Genomic DNA, 18,474 nt, shown 5'->3' with positions numbered 1-18,474 from the left:
TATCGCCCCCTACAGATTTACTAATACAAAAATTTCTTTAGTTTGGACATACGAAAAAAGATCTGCCTCAAATTTGAATCAATTTTCAATCTCCCAGGCCTACACCCATTCATCAGAAGACATTGAAATTTGGTGCTAGAGCGCCACCTGCTGAACGATGGACATACTTCTACTGGACGTGCCCGTGGCGAGGGTCTTTAGATGCCGCTTGCGGCTTTAATTTGGCCCGAGCCGAGTAAAGCCGGCGCAGGGCCTATTGAGTCTGCAGTGGGCGCATGGGGACGAAATCGCCAGTGACGCGGTCGCCTTTCGCCACTGTCGCCACACTCACACATATTCACATTCATGGCACTGAGACCTTTCCGACAATGTATATGACATGTGCACAAATCGCATATTTACACCTGCTCAGAATGAATGGGAGTCAATGGGACACGCCCACTCGGGGTCAGTCACATGTGTGTAAGTGCAGGACAGGTGACATCTGACCCCACAGACACGTGGGGGACCTCGAGAACTTTCAAAAAAGGGCAAATACGTGGTTGCCATAGAAACGGCTATATTGTTCTTGCTCAGATTATTATTATTTTTATTTTTATTATTATTATTAATTTTTTTTTGTCTTATTTTTCTTTCTGCTGCGCTTTGAGCTCAATTTTGACCCCCTGAACATTTACGAAAACTCATCAAATTTTGCCTAAAATTCAGAAGTGTGAGAAATTGAATTTACATATAGGTTTCGTAGATGTCGGTAAAGAAATGTTGCGGCAGCGCCCCCTTGAAAAGTGGAAATGCATTGCGCCAATGGGAGCGCGTCCAACATAAAGTTTGTCGTAGAGCCACGAAAATCGGTAGACATTTTCATCATGAGGAGACAAACAAAAAATATTATTATGGCCACGCCCCTAAACCCACCCTTAGTCGGCCATATTGGATTGAAATTTCCAAAATGCTGAGTCAGCGTTTTCGCTGAAGTTGTATTTTAACTATCTCCTACTAAGCCGTTGGGCCAAATGAGCTCAAAATCGGTGTACAGTATCTAGAGAAGTGGGGCATCAAAAGTTAGCCGAATTTTTTGAATTGGCATCACCGTTTTTCTGTGACAAGGTTGCAAACTTTGCGAAGTTTTTTCGAAAATTTACCATCATAAAAATTGCTTCAGCTCAGACATACGAATAGCGATTTGGCTGAAATTTGACTCAGACGTCCATCTCCCAGGCCTAAACCCATTTATTAAAAGAAATTGAAATTTCGCACTATAGCGCCCCCTACAAATGTACATTTACAAAAATGACATCACTTCGGACATACGAACACCGATTTGGCTCAAATTTGACTCAGACATCTGTCTCAAAGGCCTACACCTATTTATCAAAAGAAACTGAAATATTGCACTACAGCGCCCCCTACAAAAATTTTCAATATTTTTTATTAAAATTGCTTCAGTTCGGACATACGAACACCAATTTTGCTCAAATTTGACTCAGACATCTATATCCCAGGCCTACACCCATTTATCAGAAAAATTTTAAATTCGGCGCCATAGCGCCCCCTACAATGTTACCTTTACGAAAATTACTTCACGTTAGACATGCGAACACCAATTTGGCTCAAATTTGAATCAGTTGTCAATCTCCCAGGCCTACACCCATTTATTAAAAGAAATTGCCACTTCGCTCAGTAGCGCCCCCTACAAATTTACCTTCACGAAAATTGCATCAGTTCAGACATACGAACACCGATTTGGCTCAAATTTGACTCAGTGGTACATCTCGCAGGCCTACACCCATTCAATGGAACAAATTGAATTTTGGCTCATAGCGCCCCCTACAGATTTATATATACAAAATTTTGTTCAGTTCGGACATACGAACACTGATTTGTCTCAAATCAATTGTCAATGTCCCAGGCCTACACCCATTCATTAGAAGACACAAAATTTGAGGCTACAATGCCACCTGCTGAATGATGAGGATACTTCCACTGGACGTGTCCTTGGCGAGGGCCTTTAGATGCCACTTGCGGCTTTAATTTTTCTTTGTTTTTTTTTTTATTTATTTTTCTTCTCCTGCTCTTTGAGCTCAAATTTGACCCCCTGAACATTTACAAAAACTCACCAAATTTTGCCCAAAATTCAGAAGTGCGAGAAATTTAATTTACATATAGGTTTCATAGATGTCGGTAAAGAAATGTTGCCGCAGTGCCCCCTTGAAAAGTGGAAATGCATTACGCCAATGGGAGCATGTCCAACGTAAAGTTTGTTGTAGAGCCACGAAAATCGGTACACAGATTCATCATGAAGAGTCAAACAAAAAATATTATTATGGCCATGCCCCAAAACCAACCCTTAGTCGGCCACATTGGATTGAAATTTCCAAAATGCTTCGTCAGCGTGTTCGCTGACGTCGTATTTTAACTATCTCCTCCTTGGCCGTTTGGCCGAATGAGCTCAAAATAGGTGTACAGTATCTAGAGAAGTGGGGCATCAAAAGTTAGCCGACTTTTTTGGATAGGTGTCACCGTTTTTGTGTGACGACGTCGCAAACTTTGAAAAGTTTGTTCGTGAATTTACCATTACAAAAATTGCTTCAGCTCAGACATACGAACACCGATTTGGCTGAAATTTGACTCAGACGTCTATCTCCAAGGCCTACACCCATTTATTAAAAGAAATTGAAATTTTGTACTATAGCGCCCCCTACAAATGTACATTTACAAAAATGAAATCAGTTCGGACATACGAGCACCAATTTGGCTGAAATTTGAATCAGACATCTGTCTCCCCGGCCTACACCTGTTTGTCAAAAGAAACTGAAATTTTGCACTACACCGCCCCCTACAAAAATTTTTAATATTTTTTTATTAAAATTTCTTCAGTTCGGACGTACGAACACCGATTTGGCTCAAATTTGACTCAGACATCTATCTCCCAGGCCTACACCCATTTATCAGAAATATTTGAAATTCGGTGCCATAGCGCCCCCTACAATTTTACCTTTACAAAAATTACTTCATGTTAGACATATGAATACCAATTTGGCTCAAATTTGAATCAGTGCTCAGTCTCCCAGGCCTACACCCATTTATCAAAAGAAATTGCCACTTTGCTCATTAGCGCCCCCTAATAATTTACCTTCACGAAAATTGCATTAATTCGGACATACGAACACTGATTTAGCTCAAATTTGACTCAGTGGTACATCTCGCAAACCTACACCCATTCAATGGTAGAAATTTATTTTTAGCTGCATAGCGCCCCCTACAGATTTACTTATACAAAACTTTCTTTAGTTCGGACATACAAACAAAGATTTGCCTCAAATTTGAATCAGTTGTCAATCTCCCAGGCCTATACCCATTCATCAGAAGACATTGAAATTTGGTGCTAGAGTGCCACCTGCTGAACGATGGACATACTTCTACTGGACGTGCCCGTGGCGAGGGCCTTTAAATGCCGCTTGCGGCTTTAATATTATTATTATTATTTTTTTATTAGGCCTGAGCCGAGTAAAGCCGGCGCAGGGCCTATTGAGTCTGCAGTGGGCGCATGGGGACAAAATCGCCAGTGACGCGGTCGCCTTTCACCACTGTCGACACTCTCACACATATTCACATTCACGGCACTGAGACCTTTCCGAAGATGTATATGACATGTGCACAAATCGCATATTTACACCTGCTCAGAATGAATGGGAGTCAATGGGACACGCCCACTCGGGGTCAGTCATGTGGGTGTAAGTGCACAACACGTGACCTCTGACGCCACAGACATGTGGGGGAGCTCGAGAGCTTTCACATAAGGCCAAATATGTGGTTGCCATAGAAACGGCTATATTGTTCTTGCTCAGATTCTTATTAGGCCCGAGCCGAGTGAAGCCGGCGCAGGGCCTATTGAGTCTGCAGTGGGCGCATGGGGATGAAATCGCCAGTGACGCGGTCGCCTTTCTCCACTGTCGCCACTCTCACACATATTCACATTCACGGCACTGAGACCTTTCCGACGATGTATATGACATGTGCACAAATCGCATATTTACACCTGCTCAGAATGAATGGGAGTCAATGGGACACGCGCACTCGGGGTTAGTCACATGGGTGTAAGTGCACGACACTTGACATCTGACCCCACAGACATGTGGGGGACCTCGAGAACTTTCAAAAAAGGGAAAATACGTGGTTGCCATAGAAACGGCTATATTGTTCTTGCTCAGATTATTATTATTAGGCCCGAGTCGAGTAAAGTCGGCGCAGGGCCTATTGAGTCTGCAGTGGGCGCATGGGGACGAAATTGCCAGTGACGCGGTCGCCTTTCGCCACTGTCGCCACTCTCACACATATTCACATTCACGGCACTGAGACCTTTCCGACGATGTATATGACATGTGCACAAATCGCATATTTACACCTGCTCAGAATGAATGTGAGTCAATGGGACACGCCCAGTCACGGTCAGTCATGTGGGTGTAAGTGCACGACACGTGACATCTGACCCCACAGACATGTGGGGGACCTCGAGAACTTTCAAAAAAGGGCAAATACGTGGTTGCCATAGAAACAGCTATATTGTTCTTGCTCAGATTATTATTATTTTTATTTTTTTTATTTATTTTTTTTTGTCTTATTTTTCTTTCTCCTGCGCTTTGAGGGCTAGAGCGCCACCTGCTGAACGATGAGCATACTTCCACTGGACGTGCCCTTGGCGAGGGCCTTTAGATGCCGCTTGCAGCTTTAATTTTTATTTTTATTATTATTATTTTTTTTTTGTCTTTTTTTTCTTTCTCCTGCGCTTTGAGCTCAATTTTGACCCTCTGAACATTTACGAAAACTCACCAAATTTTGCCTAAAATTCAGAAGTGTGAGAAATTGAATTTACATATAGGTTTCGTAGATGTCGGTAAAGAAATGTTGTGGCAGCGCCCCCTTGAAAAGTGGAAATGTATTGCGCCAATGGGAGCGCGTCCAACATAAAGTTTGTCGTAGAGCCACGAAAATTGGTAGACAGATTCATCATGAGGAGACAAACAAAAAATATTATTATGGCCACACCCCTAAACCAACCCTTTTTTTGGCCATATTGGATTGAAATTTCCAAAATGCTGAGTCAGCGTTTTCGCTGAAGTTGTATTTTTACTATCTCCTACTAAGCCGTTTGGCCGAATGAGCTCAAAATCAGTGTACAGTATCTAGAGAAGTGGGGCATCAAAAGTTAGCCGAATTTTTTGAATCGGCATCACCGTTTTTGTGTGACGAGGTTGCAAACTTTGCGAAGTTTTTTCGAAAATTTACCATCACAAAAATTGCTTCAGCTCAGACATACGAACACCGATTTGGCTGAAATTTGACTCAGACGTCCATCTCCCAGTCCTACACCCATTTATTAAAAGGAATTGAAATTTCGCACTATAGCGCCCCCTACAAACGTACATTTACAAAAATGACATCACTTCGGACATACGAACACCGATTTGGCTCAAATTTGACTCAGACATCTGTCTCAAAGGCCTACACCTATTTATCAAAAGAAACTGAAATTTTGCAATACAGCGCCCCCTGCAAAAATTTTTAATATTTTTTTATATTAAAATTGCTTCAGTTCGGACATACGAACACCAATTTGGCTCAAATTTGACTCAGACATCTATATTCCAGGCCTACACCCATTTATCAGAAAAATTTTAAATTCGGCACCATAGCGCCCCCTACAATGTTACCTTTACGAAAATTACTTCATGTTAGACATGTGAACACCAATTTGGCTCAAATTTGAATCAGTTTTCAATCTCCCAGGCCTTCACCCATTTATCAAAACAAATTGCCACTTCGCTCAGTAGTGCCCCCTACAAATTTACCTTCACGAAAATTGCATCAGTTCAGACATACGAACACCGATTTGGCTCAAATTTGACTCAGTGGTACATCTCACAGGCCTACACCCATTCAATGGAACAAATTGAATTTTGGCTTATAGCGCCCCCTACAGATTTATTTATACAAAATTTTGTTCAGTTCGGACATACGAACACTGATTTGTCTCAAATCAATTGTCAATGTCCCAGGCCTACACCCATTCATCAGAAGACACAAAATTTGGGGCTAGAGCGCCACCTGCTGAACGATGAGCATACTTCCACTGGACGTGCCCTTGGCGAGGGCCTTTAGATGCCGCTTGCGGCTTTAATTTTTATTTTTATTATTATTATTATTTTTTTGTCTTATTTTCTTTCTCCTGCGCTTTGAGCTCTATTTTGACCCTCTGAACATTTACGAAAACTCACCAAATTTTGCCTAAAATTCAGAAGTTCGAGAAATTGAATTTACATATAGGTTTCGTAGATGTCGGTAAAGAAATGTTTCGGCAGCGCCCCCTTGAAAAGTGGAAATGCATTGCGCCAATGGGAGCGCGTCCAACATAAAGTTTTTCGTAGAGCCACGAAAATCGGTAGACAGATTCATCATGAGGAGACAAACAAAAAATATTATTATGGCCACGCCCCTAAACCAACCCTTTGTCGGCCATATTGGATTGAAATTTCCAAAATGCTGAGTCAGCGTTTTGGCTGACGTTGTATTTTAACTATCTCCTACTAAGCCGTTGGGCCGAATGAGCTCAAAATCGGTGTACAGTATCTAGAGAAGTGGGGCATCAAAAGTTAGCCGAATTTTTTGAATCGGCATCACCGTTTTTCTTTGACGTGGTTGCAAACTTTGCAAAGTTTTTTCGAAAATTTACCATCACAAAAATTGCTTCAGCTCAGACATACGAACACCGATTTGGCTGAAATTTGACTCAGACATCTATCTCCCAGGCCTACACCCATTTATTAAAAGAAATTGAAATTTCGCACTATAGCGCCCCCTACAAATGTACATTTACAAAAATGACATCAGTTCGGACATACGAACACCGATTTGGCTCAAATTTGAGTCAGACATCTGTCTCCCCAGCCTAAACTCATTTATTGAAAGAAATTGAAATTTCGCACTATAGCGCCCCCTTCAAATTTACATTTACAAAAAAAAACATCAGTTCGGACATACGAACACCGATTTGGCTTAAATTTGATTAATACATCTGTCTTCCAGGCCTACACCTATTTGTCAAAAGAAACTGAAATTTTGCACTACAGCGCCCCCTACAAGTTTTTTAATTTTTTTTTTATTAAAATTGCTTCAGTTCGGACATATGAACACCAATTTGGCTCAAATTTGACTCAGACATCTATCTCTCAGGCCTACACCCATTTATCAGAAAAATTTGGAATTTGGAGCTATAGCGCCCCCTACAATTTTACCTTTACGAAAATTACTTCACTTCAGACATACGAACAACAATCTGGCTCAAATTTGAATCAATTTTCAATCTCCCAGGCCTACACCCATTTATTAAAAGAAATTGCCGTTTCGCTGGATAGCGCCCCCTACAAATTTACTGTCACTAAAATATCATTAATTTGGACACACGAACACCGATTTGGCTCAAATTTTACTCAGTGGTACATCTTGCATGCCTACACCCATTCAATGGAAGGAATTTAATTTTAGCTGCATAGCGCCCCCTCAAGATTTACTTATACAAAAATTTCTTTAGTGTGGACATACGAACAAAGATCTGCCTCAAATTTGAATCAGTTGTCAATCTCCCAGGCCTACACCCACTCATCAGAAGTTATTGAAATTTGGTGCTAGAGCGCCACCTGCTGAACGATGGAAATTCTTCTACTGGACGTGCCCATGGTGAGGGCCTTTAGATGCCGCTTGCGGCTTTAATTATTTTTTAAAAATTTTTTGTCTTATTTTTCTTTCTCCTGCGCTTTGAGCTCAATTTTGACCCTCTGAACATTTACGAAAACTCACCAAATTTTGCCCAAAATTCAAAAATGTGCAAAATTGAATTTACATATAGGTTTCGTTGATGTCGCTAAAGAAATGTTGCGGCAGCACCCCCTTGAAAAGTGGAAATTCATTGCGCCAATGGGAGCGTGTCCCCCATAAAGTTTGTCATAGAGCCACAAAAATCGGTACACAGATTCATCTTGAGGAGACAAATAAAAAATATTATTATGGCCACGCCCCAAAACCAACCCTTAGTCGGCCATATTGGATTGAAATTTCCAAAATGCTGAGTCAGCGTTTTTGCTGATGTGTTATTTTAACTATCTCCTACTAAGCCGTTTGGTCAAATGAGCTGAAAATCGGTGTACAGTATCTACAGAAGTGGGGCATCAAAAGTTATCCGAATTTTTTTAATCGGTGTCACCGTTTTTGTGCGACGAGGTTGCAAACTTTGCGAAGTTTTTTCAAAAATTTACCATTACAAAAATTTCTTCAGCTTAGACATACAAACACCGATTTGGCTGAAATTTTACTTAGACGTCCATCTCTCAGGCCTACACCCATTTACTAAAAGAAATTGAAATTTTGCTCTATAGCGCCCCCTACAAATTACATTTACAAAAATGACATCAGTTCAGACATACGATCACCGATTTGGCTCAAATTTGACTCAGACATCTGTCTCCCAGGCCTACACCTATTTGTCAAAAGAAACTTAAATTTCGCGCTATAGCGCCCCCTACCAGTTTTTTTTTTTTTTTTTTTATTAAAATTGCTTCAGTTCGGACATACGAACACCAATTTGGCTCAAATTTGACTCAGACGTCTATCTTTTAGGCCTATACCCATATATCAGAAAAAATTGAAATTTAGCGCTATAGCGCCCCCTACATTTTTACCTTTACAAAAATTACTTTACTTCAGACATACAAACACCAATTATGCTCAAATTTGAAGCAGTTGTCAATCTCCCAGGCCTACACCCATTTATCAAAAGAAATTGCCATTTTGCTCAATAGCGCCCCCTACAAATTTACCTTCATGAAAATTGCATCAGTTTGGACATACGAAAACCAATTTGGCTCAAATTTGACTCAGTGGTACATCTCGCAGGCCTACACCCATTCAATGGAAGAAATATAATTTTTTTCTCCACAGCACCCCCTACAGATTTATTTATATAAAAATTTTTTCAGTTCCGACTTACGAACAGTAATTTTCTCAAATTTGAGTCAATTGTCAATCTCCCAGGCCTACACCCATTCATCAGAAGACATTGAAATTTGGTGCTAGAGTGCCACCCTCTGAACGATGAGCATACTTCTACTGGACGTGCCCTGGGTGAGAGCCTTTAGATGCCGCTTGCGGCTTGAATTTTTCTTTCTCCTGCGCTTTGAGCTCAATTTTGACCCCCTGAACATTTATGAAAACTCACCAAATTTTGCCCAAAATTCAGAAATGTGCAAAATTGAATTTACATATAGGTTTCCATATAGGTAGAGGTCGGTAAAGAAATGTTGCAGCAGCGCCCCCTTGAAAAGTGGAAATGCATTGCGCCGATGGGAGCGCGTCCAACATAAAGTTTGTCGTTGAGCCACGAAAATCGGTACACAGATTCATTATGAGGAGACAAAAAAAATAATTATGGCCACGCCCCTAAATCAACCCTTAGTTGGCCAAATGATACAATTTTGGTGGTGATCTGGGGGGTGGGGGGGCACTGATATACCTTGGCGGAGGTCTGCGCTCTTCGAGTGCTTTTCTATTTATCCATAAATCCATGGAAAATAAAAGTGAGCGGATCAGTCCTCACTCGGTAAATTTGTTTTTATCAGTGCAAAGTGTCCATGGAAAAAATCTGATATCATTAAACATATTGTCAGACTTGTGCTGAAATCTTCTACAAATGTAAATAATATTTCAAAGGAAATACATGACAGAAATGGAGTGAAATGAATCTACTAGAATACATCCTCCTTCTAACGCGGACCTCTGAGGTCTGCGTTAAAATCAGCCCTGGAACAAGGAACTGGGCGAGCGCTCATTTTTAATGAACTAGCCCAGAAACGGGATAGTGCATTTTGCGTTGCGCTGGGGTTAACAAACTAACGAATGAACGCATTTTTCGTTGCACTAGTTGTCAACGAACAAAGAGCGAGCCCAGAAACGGGATAGCGCAAAATGCATTAAATAGATGTATTTTGCGTTGCACTGGGCTGAACGATTTAATGAACTAGTGCAGAAACGCACCCCTGGGTCAGAGGAATCCCAGTGTAGTGGATCTCGTAACTGAATCTGGGTCACAGGAATCCCAGTGTAGTGGATCCTGAAACTGAATCTGGGTCAGAGAGATCCCAGTGTAGTGGGTCCCGTAACTAAATCTGGATCAGAGGGATCTGAGAATAGTGGATCCTGGAATTGAATCTGGATCAGAAGAACCCCAGTGTAATGGATCCTGGAACTGAATCTGGATCAGAAGAACTTCAGTGTAGTGGATCAGATAACTGAACCTGAATCAGAGGGATCCCAGTGTAGTGGATCCCGTAACTGAATTTGGGTAAGAGGGATTGCAGTGTAGTGGGTCCCATAACTAAATCTAGATCAGAGGGATTCCAGTGTAGTGCACCCTTCATCACAAATAGTGAGCTAACAATGGCTCAGCGAACACAGAGGCTTAACGAAGGAAAAATCCATTTCTGGGCTCGTTGTGTTTGCTAAACCATTGTTAGCTCATTCCACACCTGAAGTTTCCATGTTTTTAGCCACAGCAGAAGTGTCCACAGTGATGTCAGTAGTTTCTAAACTGCCTTTTTTGTTTGTGTGTTGTCTGTCACCATGGTGACTTGTTGAAGCCAGAGGTGACCATAGTTAGACAAATAGAGCTGGGGAAGCATGAGGGCAAATGAATGATACTGATACTAAAATACAATACACATCATCAAGCATTTATATGATACAATCCTTTAGTGTCTTAATGTAACTCAAGAACTACAGCATATCTGACCCCTTGGGGGGTGTGGGGGGGCCGTCAATGGGGACTACCTGATCTGCACCAGAAACACACTCAGTTCTGATACTTCCTGTAACCAGCATTTCTAGACAAAACAAAGAAGTTTGGGACTGAAAGAAAAATAACATGTTACCTTTGGTTTTAGGAGGGAAACTGTGATTTTTTTTTTCAATCAGCCAAATCAATTGACATTAGCTTTCAAGCTGACCACAGTTTGTCTGTTGACTCAGTAGTAGTTTGTAGTTACTTCATTTTCAATATGTATCTTCTATACAAACATGTATTTATTTAATAATTAGCATTTGAATCGACTATTTCACAAACCAGACAACTTTACTGTGTTTCAGTGGATGTGCAGTAGACGTTTAGTAGACATTCTGCAGATGTTCAGTAGACGTTCAGTTGATGTTTAGAAGATGTACAGTAGATGTTTAGTAGATGTTCAGTAGTTGTTCAGTAGATCAGGCTACAGCAGCGTTCTGCTCTGTAGATTCTGTCTGTCTCTAACACTAACATAGCACCTCCTGCTTGTTTTTCTATTTATACTGTCTTTCAGTTTTAGTTTTGTTTTTTCTCCTCCTTCCTTCTTTGTTTCTCCATACTTTCTCTCCCTTCCTGTCCTGTGATTGGCTGCCCCAGACCCTGACCTCAGCCTTGACCTTTCTGGTGACTCTCCAGTTCCCAATGACCCCAGTGACCCTGTGACCCTGCTGACCCAGGAGGAGATCCAAAGCATCCTGTGGAGAGAAGAGGAGGAACACCATGAAGAGGAGGAGCGCCTGAGGAAGAAGGATGAGGCGAGGAGGAAGAGGAGGAGGCAGCGGAAGGACCAGGAGGAGAGGCAGAGGAAGATAGTGGAGAAGAGGAGGCGGGAAGAAAAGGAGGCACTGAGGCTGCAAGAGGAGAAAGAGGAGGAGTGGAGAAGGCAGATGGAGGCGGAGGTCAGGAAGAAGAAAAAGGAGGAGACAGAGAGGAGGCAGAAGGAAGAGAGAAGGAGGCAGGAGGAGAGGCTAATGGAGGAAGAGGAGGAGGTGGAGTGGCTCAGAGGAGATGTGTTTCAGATGAAAGAACCAGAGAAACCAGAGGAACTGGAGCTCCTGGCTGCTCCCATCCCAACACCTCCAACTGCCATAGAGAATGTGGAGGTGGTGGAGAATGGGGTGGAGGTGGAAGCACTGCTGCCACCAGGCTGTGACATATCAGACATCTCCATCACATGTGAAAATGCAAAACTCAGCCACTTCCCTCCTCTGTCAATCCCTGAACTCAAGTCTCTGAGTTTGGAGGGTGAGTCAGTGTTTCATCACCTGTTTTTCACATTCAGCTAAACAGAGAGTTGAAATAACTAAGTCACAAAACCTTATTCAGAACATTCACACTTTAAGAAACTAATTACACTGGTACTTTGAGTCACAAGTTCACCAACTTACAAGTTTTCCAAGGTACGAGCCATCACTCAGTTTTTTGCTTTGAGTTGCAAGCCAGTTTCAGATCTGCCGCTGTTAGTTGTGGTATCCAATAAACAGACAGATATTGTTATAGCATCCAATAAACAGACAGATGTTGCAGGACTAGTATGAATTGTTGTGGTGGATGGTCCATGTCTCTGCTCACCATGGCATCTAGAGGAGTACTGACAGGTTCCTCCTCTAAACCCCATTTTTATATATCCTACCGGGCTCCGGAGACAAAGGTGGCTCTGCCATCCCTCTACTGAAGCACCCTGTGGCTTTGGAACATTAATAATGAGTATTTAATTTAAACGTGTTTTATTTTAGTTGGTTAGTTTTTTTAATTAATTCTAAATGCGTAGGTGATGGTGACATTAGATATTACAGGTATTATGTCCTGCTGTCGCTGTCCAGAGGTGAGGTGCTGAAATGCTTTGTGTCGGGAAGAGGTGAAAGGTCATTCAGAACATGTCAAATACCAGTGGCGGCTGCTCGTCTTTCAGACAGGGGAAGCTCATTGTTGGCTTACATCAAAAAAAAAAAAAAAAGTCAAGTTATTTAAACATAAATTCGGCCCTTCGTTCCTTTTTAAGAAAATGCTCAGTGACCTTATCGTACCAAGTAGACGTCTTTTCCAGGGACTGGACTAGGGTCCTCTGAATGTCCAGCAGAGCTAGGCTGCTTAGATGGCCTTGGCCCGTTGTGTTGTGGGTATAAGACTTCAGCCTTTTTAAACAAGAGAATCTCTTTTCACTCCTACCTAGCCGACAGTATGACTGATTTAACTATCTACAAAACGATATTTAACTCGAACAAGAAATGATTAAATTATGTAACTGAAACAAGAAAACGCTGAAATTATGTTAAATTGAAACAAGGAAGTACAATGAGTGTGTTTTATTTACAGTGCAAGAAATGAACGAGTAATTTTGTAGTGGTTTCTGTCTCTCTTTCACAGCAGAATGCGCGGCGGTATTAAACTGAACCGTGTCAGTGAAGGAGTAGATCTGAAAATAGCTGTCAGTCAAACGGGATTCAGCCTTTTAACTGATCCTCCAATCGCACATGGGATTCTGGCACCCAGCCCGGCCAAGCTCCGCCCACAGCTCCATTCACCCCCAGAGACGCCCGGCGTCCGGGGGCGGGACAACATTGTAGCATTTATCCAATTACCGTCCAGTTTTGAGGCAATGAAAAAAACTGTTCCACTCAGTCCCATTGAAGCCCATAGACGACCGCAGTCTACGGACAAATGCACTGAGCAGAGATCGAATGAGAAAACAGCGCAACGGGAATGGAGGAGAAGTGAACAACATCGACTCCGTTGATTTGTGATAAAGCTGATTCTGAACAAACTCGTCTTTGAGATGAACGTGTTCTAACACATTTGTAGTCAATGAAATGTCAACACAACCGTACATATTTAACCATTTAATTTTCGTAATTTTAGGGGAAGCCGGGCTTCCCTTGCAGTCTATGAGAAATCGCCACTGTCAAATACGTCTACAAACCTTAATATGTGTAAGTTCAATATACTGTAAGTTATACATAGGTTCAAAGCACGTTACTCATTATTTAGAAATAAGTTTTAGATACACTAGACGCTATCTCGACATATTTGGACGTATGGGGCTGGAATGGATTAAAGGCACTTCATTTTATTTCAACAGGGAAAATTTATTTGCTATATGAGCAAACTGAGTTACGAGTTCGGTCACGGAATGAATTGAACTTGAAAGTCCAGGCACCACTGTATATGATGAGTTTCATCACATTCAACCTCCTTTTTAAAGGTTTTCATCCATATCTGCTGATCAAACAGCAAAAATTGAATATCATATCCTGAACTACATTTTCATTATTGTATTTAAAATAACAAATGTTTTGTGTCAGTTACCTTAGAATGAGTGCATGCGTTACTTCCGTTTTCACCATGTTTCGTAAGATGTCAGATCAGACTAGTTCTTTTTCCATTTTATATAGTAGGTGGAATTCAGCATAACTGTCTCTCACTATGTCTGAATGTGGACAAAAATAGTATAGTTTTTAGTATAAATTTAGACAAACCTAACCTGCTCCAGCTACCAGGTTATGTAATGTGACAAAGTATCATGGAACCCGTCGTTTGTTATGTAATACAAACATATTTGCTGCCAAAGTTACAGTTAAAACTGAATTTCTGTTAAGGATAAATAAACTCAATCTGAATCTAAATGCAATTTCACTTAATTTTAGAGTATAATCAAAGTATTAACAACATTAATTAAACTAATCATCTGAAAGAGCTAGGACTCCACTTCCTGTTTGTGTTTTTCCACAATAAAATCCAAACTGACTAAAGGTGTTCTAACTTTCAGGCAACAACATCAGCATCATCCCATCTGAAGCTTTTAATGGTATCCCAAACCTGGAGTGGATCAACCTGAAGAAAAACCAGCTGACCTCTGCAGGCATCGACACTCAGGCCTTTAAAGTAGGACACACTCTTTTATAATCATTGTACAGCCTTTCCATGAGTCAGAAGAATGACAGTCATGTTTAAATGTGTATCAGGGTCTGAAGATGCTGAGGCGTCTTTACCTGGATGGGAACCTTCTGGAGGTTGTACCCCCCCACCTCCCCCCAACCCTGCAGGAGCTCAAGATTAATGAGAACAGGCTGAGAGGCGTTGACAAGGACTGTTTCCAAGGTTCTACTACAGATAAAGTACAGAAATACTGTTGTCTTGCAGTGTTTTAGGGCCAATCTGTGTTCATGATCTGATTCAGGGAGTCAATAGGGGCTTGTGGCAAAGCCACGAGCAACGTATTGTTCTTCTGTGCATTTCTTCTTCATCTTCCGGACAAAATTTCATCCGCTAACTCATCCTAGGTCTTTGTGAAAACCCCTGCAAATTATACATCACAACATACAGGTTCATTGTGCTATGACTTTTATTAGACATTCATGAATTTTTTTGCACTTTTTTGCAGTTATTTCCTAAAAACTGCGAAAAAATTCCCATTGGAAAAGAATGGGGAGAGGAAAAAATCTGCCAGAAAACTCCACTTGTTTCCAAACATTACTACTTCGCCATACTTTGACCTACAGACTTCATTTAAACTTTAAAAATGCAGGCATTTTTGTACTCTCTGCAATAATGTATTTGGTATGATGACGTTTGTGGTTTTCAATAGGTGAGTCTTAAAAACCCCCTGGGTTGAGTGAAAATTTGGACAATTTTCACTCAGATTTGGACAATCTCCTCTGTTAAGAGTGTGTGATGTCGTAAAGGTAGAGTGGAGGAGCAGCAAAAATTCACCTGAAAATTTTCTGGATAACTCACCCTCCCGGCCAAACAATATACAGGAGTAGAATGATCTTTTCCAAAAATGTAGCCACGGTTCCTGGGATTCATATGATCCCATGTTTGAACAGCTAGCTCTGTTTAACGTGAAATGGCAGGCAGCAGTTTGGGGGCAAATCCCTCCTTTCCTGCCACAGGGTCCCATTGTAACTGCATTTTTCTTCTCCTGGTGAACTGACTGTTTTTTCATTGCGATAACTTGGTCATTTCTTACAGTGTAGGCAAAAAATACATCTGTGTGTTCCCCAAGTCTGTCTGACACTCAAGATCATTTTAGTTTTCACCTATCATTTACGGTTTTCCTGTAATTAGCAGATGTTCAAAGGCTGTTCCAGAGCCCCTCAGAGGCAGAAACCAGCTTCTTTGTGTCTGTGTCTAAGTGCTGCAGTGCTCATCACCATGGTAATGGCAGCTCTGGTCTGTGTCAGTCCCAGGTGTCAGATTACAGGTGATTAAGGCTCCACAGAAACACAGACATACAATTGACAGGAAAAGCACCATGTAGGTAATTCACATTCAACATAGACACACAGTCAACATAGACACACACATACAGTACACAGACAGGTGTAAAAAATAAAGCTGAAAAAATACAGTTAAAAGGAGGCTTCTCATTTGAATGCAGGTCTACAGCAAGTCTGTGGTGACATCAGTTGCCAAACACTGCCACTAAGATCCAAACATCTCTGATTAATTCCTCATAAGGAATGAATGAGTGCTCAGCTCAATCTCACACCCAGCTGATGACTCCAGAACGGATTATTATGTTTAATATACTACTAGTAATATAATTAATTTGACTAACTGCACTTTACACAGTCACTGCTTATTCAGTTCTGACTTTTTTTCCCCCCACATTTTTTTTACATTGATATGTTCACAAGACTCTCCACAAGCTTTATGTGAAAGAATTTTTGAGATAGGATGAACAGTTATGGATTGACAGCAGTTGTTTGAGAGGTGGTTTCTCACTGAATTGAACACAGTCACGTGTCTCATCCATAAGAGCCATGTGAGATGGACATACACATGCCCAGGGAATAGAATGCTGACAGCTGAATGGCTGAAATTCTCTCACAAACTTAGGGTGGAGAGGGCTGGGTTTTATGTTAGAAAATCTAGAAACAACTCTTCATAACTCACATTTTTGGGGTTTCAGCAGCAAATTATATATCAAAATGTTGGAAAAACTCTTTTCTCACATTTTAATCTTAAAATGTTTTGTTTTCCATCTACGGGTCTCTAAGTGCACAGAGTGCTGAATTTTCTCTCATTCACCTCAATGTTAGATTTGTCTCGTTAACATATTTAACTAACTCAAACTTCCACAGTCACTGCTGATTTAGTTCTGAGTTTTTTCAGCACATTATATATCATTACGTTCACAAGACTCTCCACAAGCCTCACATGGAAGAATTTTTTAGATAGGATGTACGGTTGTGGACTAATCACAGTTTGTTTGAGAGGTGGTTTTGTAGTTGATTTAACATGGACACCCATGTCTCATCAACAGGTCATTAGTGGCGATCAGGTGCATCTGCCATTTTTCTTCTCCCCTAGCAACCCATAGAGGGCTGGATCTATCAAAGGTTTGCGTGTATTAAAACGTGTGCAAACTCATTGCACACGCAAAAAAATGCACAAACTGATTTACTAACAGTGTGCAATAAGGGTTGCGTCTTTCAAAGGTGCAAAATAGCGTGTCTGCATCCAGTTAGTACGTTTGCCTCAATGAATATGCAATATGAGGCGTTTACACACAGTTGTGCGTGTTGTGGGAGGAGAAAATGTTAATATATTAATTTAGCACACGCAAAGTGATTTATCAAACCCGAAAGCAATTTTTCTCATAGAAACTGCGTTTATATTTAACACATCTCAAAAGAAGGTGCAAACGGTTTGGATGCGTAAGTGCGCACAAATGGCTGCAGTTAGGAGACAAAGAAATGATGAAACCAGATGCAGAGAACATATTTTTCACCCTCATGTGAACATTTCTGGAGTGATGGAAGAAAAAATAACTGAGACATATGCACCCCCCCCCCCCACACACACACACACACACACACACACACACACACACACACACACACTTTACGGGACTCTTTTCCACTCCTGATGATTGTGATTAAAAATACGCACCAACATATAGCTACAGCAGGGGTCTCAAACTCAATTTACCTGGGGGCTGCTGGAGGTAGAGTCTGGGTGAGGCTGGGCTGCATCAAGTACTCCACAACAAGAACACTTCCTCTGAACACAAACGCTTCTTCTGAACATGAACATTTCTTCAAACATGAACGTTCCTTCAGAACAGGCTTCCATTGATTACTTATTGCTACCAGACATCTGGCAGCGCTTCCCCTTGTACAGATGAACCACATTTGGCTTGAGGGAGGAAGCAGTTGAGACCCTCAGTATGTCTTGAAGATGCTCATCATACCGAGTTGAATAATGACGTTTGATGTTGTATTCTTTGTGCACTGCAACTTTTTCGGTGCATATAAGACCCGTCGGGGTCCCCCTGTGCTCAACAAAAAAATATTCCATCTCCCACTTCTCCTGGAATTGTCTGTGCTCGTCGCTAATCTTTCTCTTCATGGTAGGTTTTGAAAAAGCCATGACTGGGACAGGATAAATTTGTATGTCACTTACTTGTCATGTCCTCCTTCACTAATGGCGCATATGCGAGGTGCGTTCATAGGCATCGGAATTCCGAATATCAACATTAATGAAAGGGAACGTAACAAGTAGCTATAAATAATTACTTTTTAAATAAATTCCCCCACAAAAAATAGATCCTGTGAGAAAAAACTTGTGGGCCGCACTAACAT

General features: G+C 41.2%; 2 protein-coding genes across 4 annotated transcripts in view; one reads left to right on the top strand and one right to left on the bottom strand.

Moving 5' to 3' along the window:
• Positions 1-18,474, bottom strand: part of cenpp (centromere protein P) — a 375,236-nt gene that overhangs the window by 90,726 nt on the left and 266,036 nt on the right. The window lies entirely within an intron of this gene.
• ecm2 (extracellular matrix protein 2, female organ and adipocyte specific) overlaps positions 1-18,474 on the top strand; it is an 83,334-nt gene that overhangs the window by 60,163 nt on the left and 4,697 nt on the right. The window contains exons 6-8 of one of the 2 annotated variants that reach the window (XM_030133495.1): positions 11,522-12,130; positions 14,652-14,767; positions 14,848-14,983. In XM_030133495.1, coding sequence (XP_029989355.1) covers positions 11,522-12,130; positions 14,652-14,767; positions 14,848-14,983 — 861 coding nt within the window. Of the gene's footprint in view, positions 1-11,482; positions 12,131-14,651; positions 14,768-14,847; positions 14,984-18,474 lie in introns of both variants that reach the window. The other variant, XM_030133494.1, reaches the window with a different exon arrangement.

This window comes from Sphaeramia orbicularis, chromosome 5 (assembly GCF_902148855.1).
Source record: "Sphaeramia orbicularis chromosome 5, fSphaOr1.1, whole genome shotgun sequence".
Classification (NCBI taxonomy): domain Eukaryota; kingdom Metazoa; phylum Chordata; class Actinopteri; order Kurtiformes; family Apogonidae; genus Sphaeramia; species Sphaeramia orbicularis.
The sequence above is the reverse complement of the archived record's forward strand: the minus strand, read 5'-3'. Positions and strand labels throughout refer to the sequence as shown.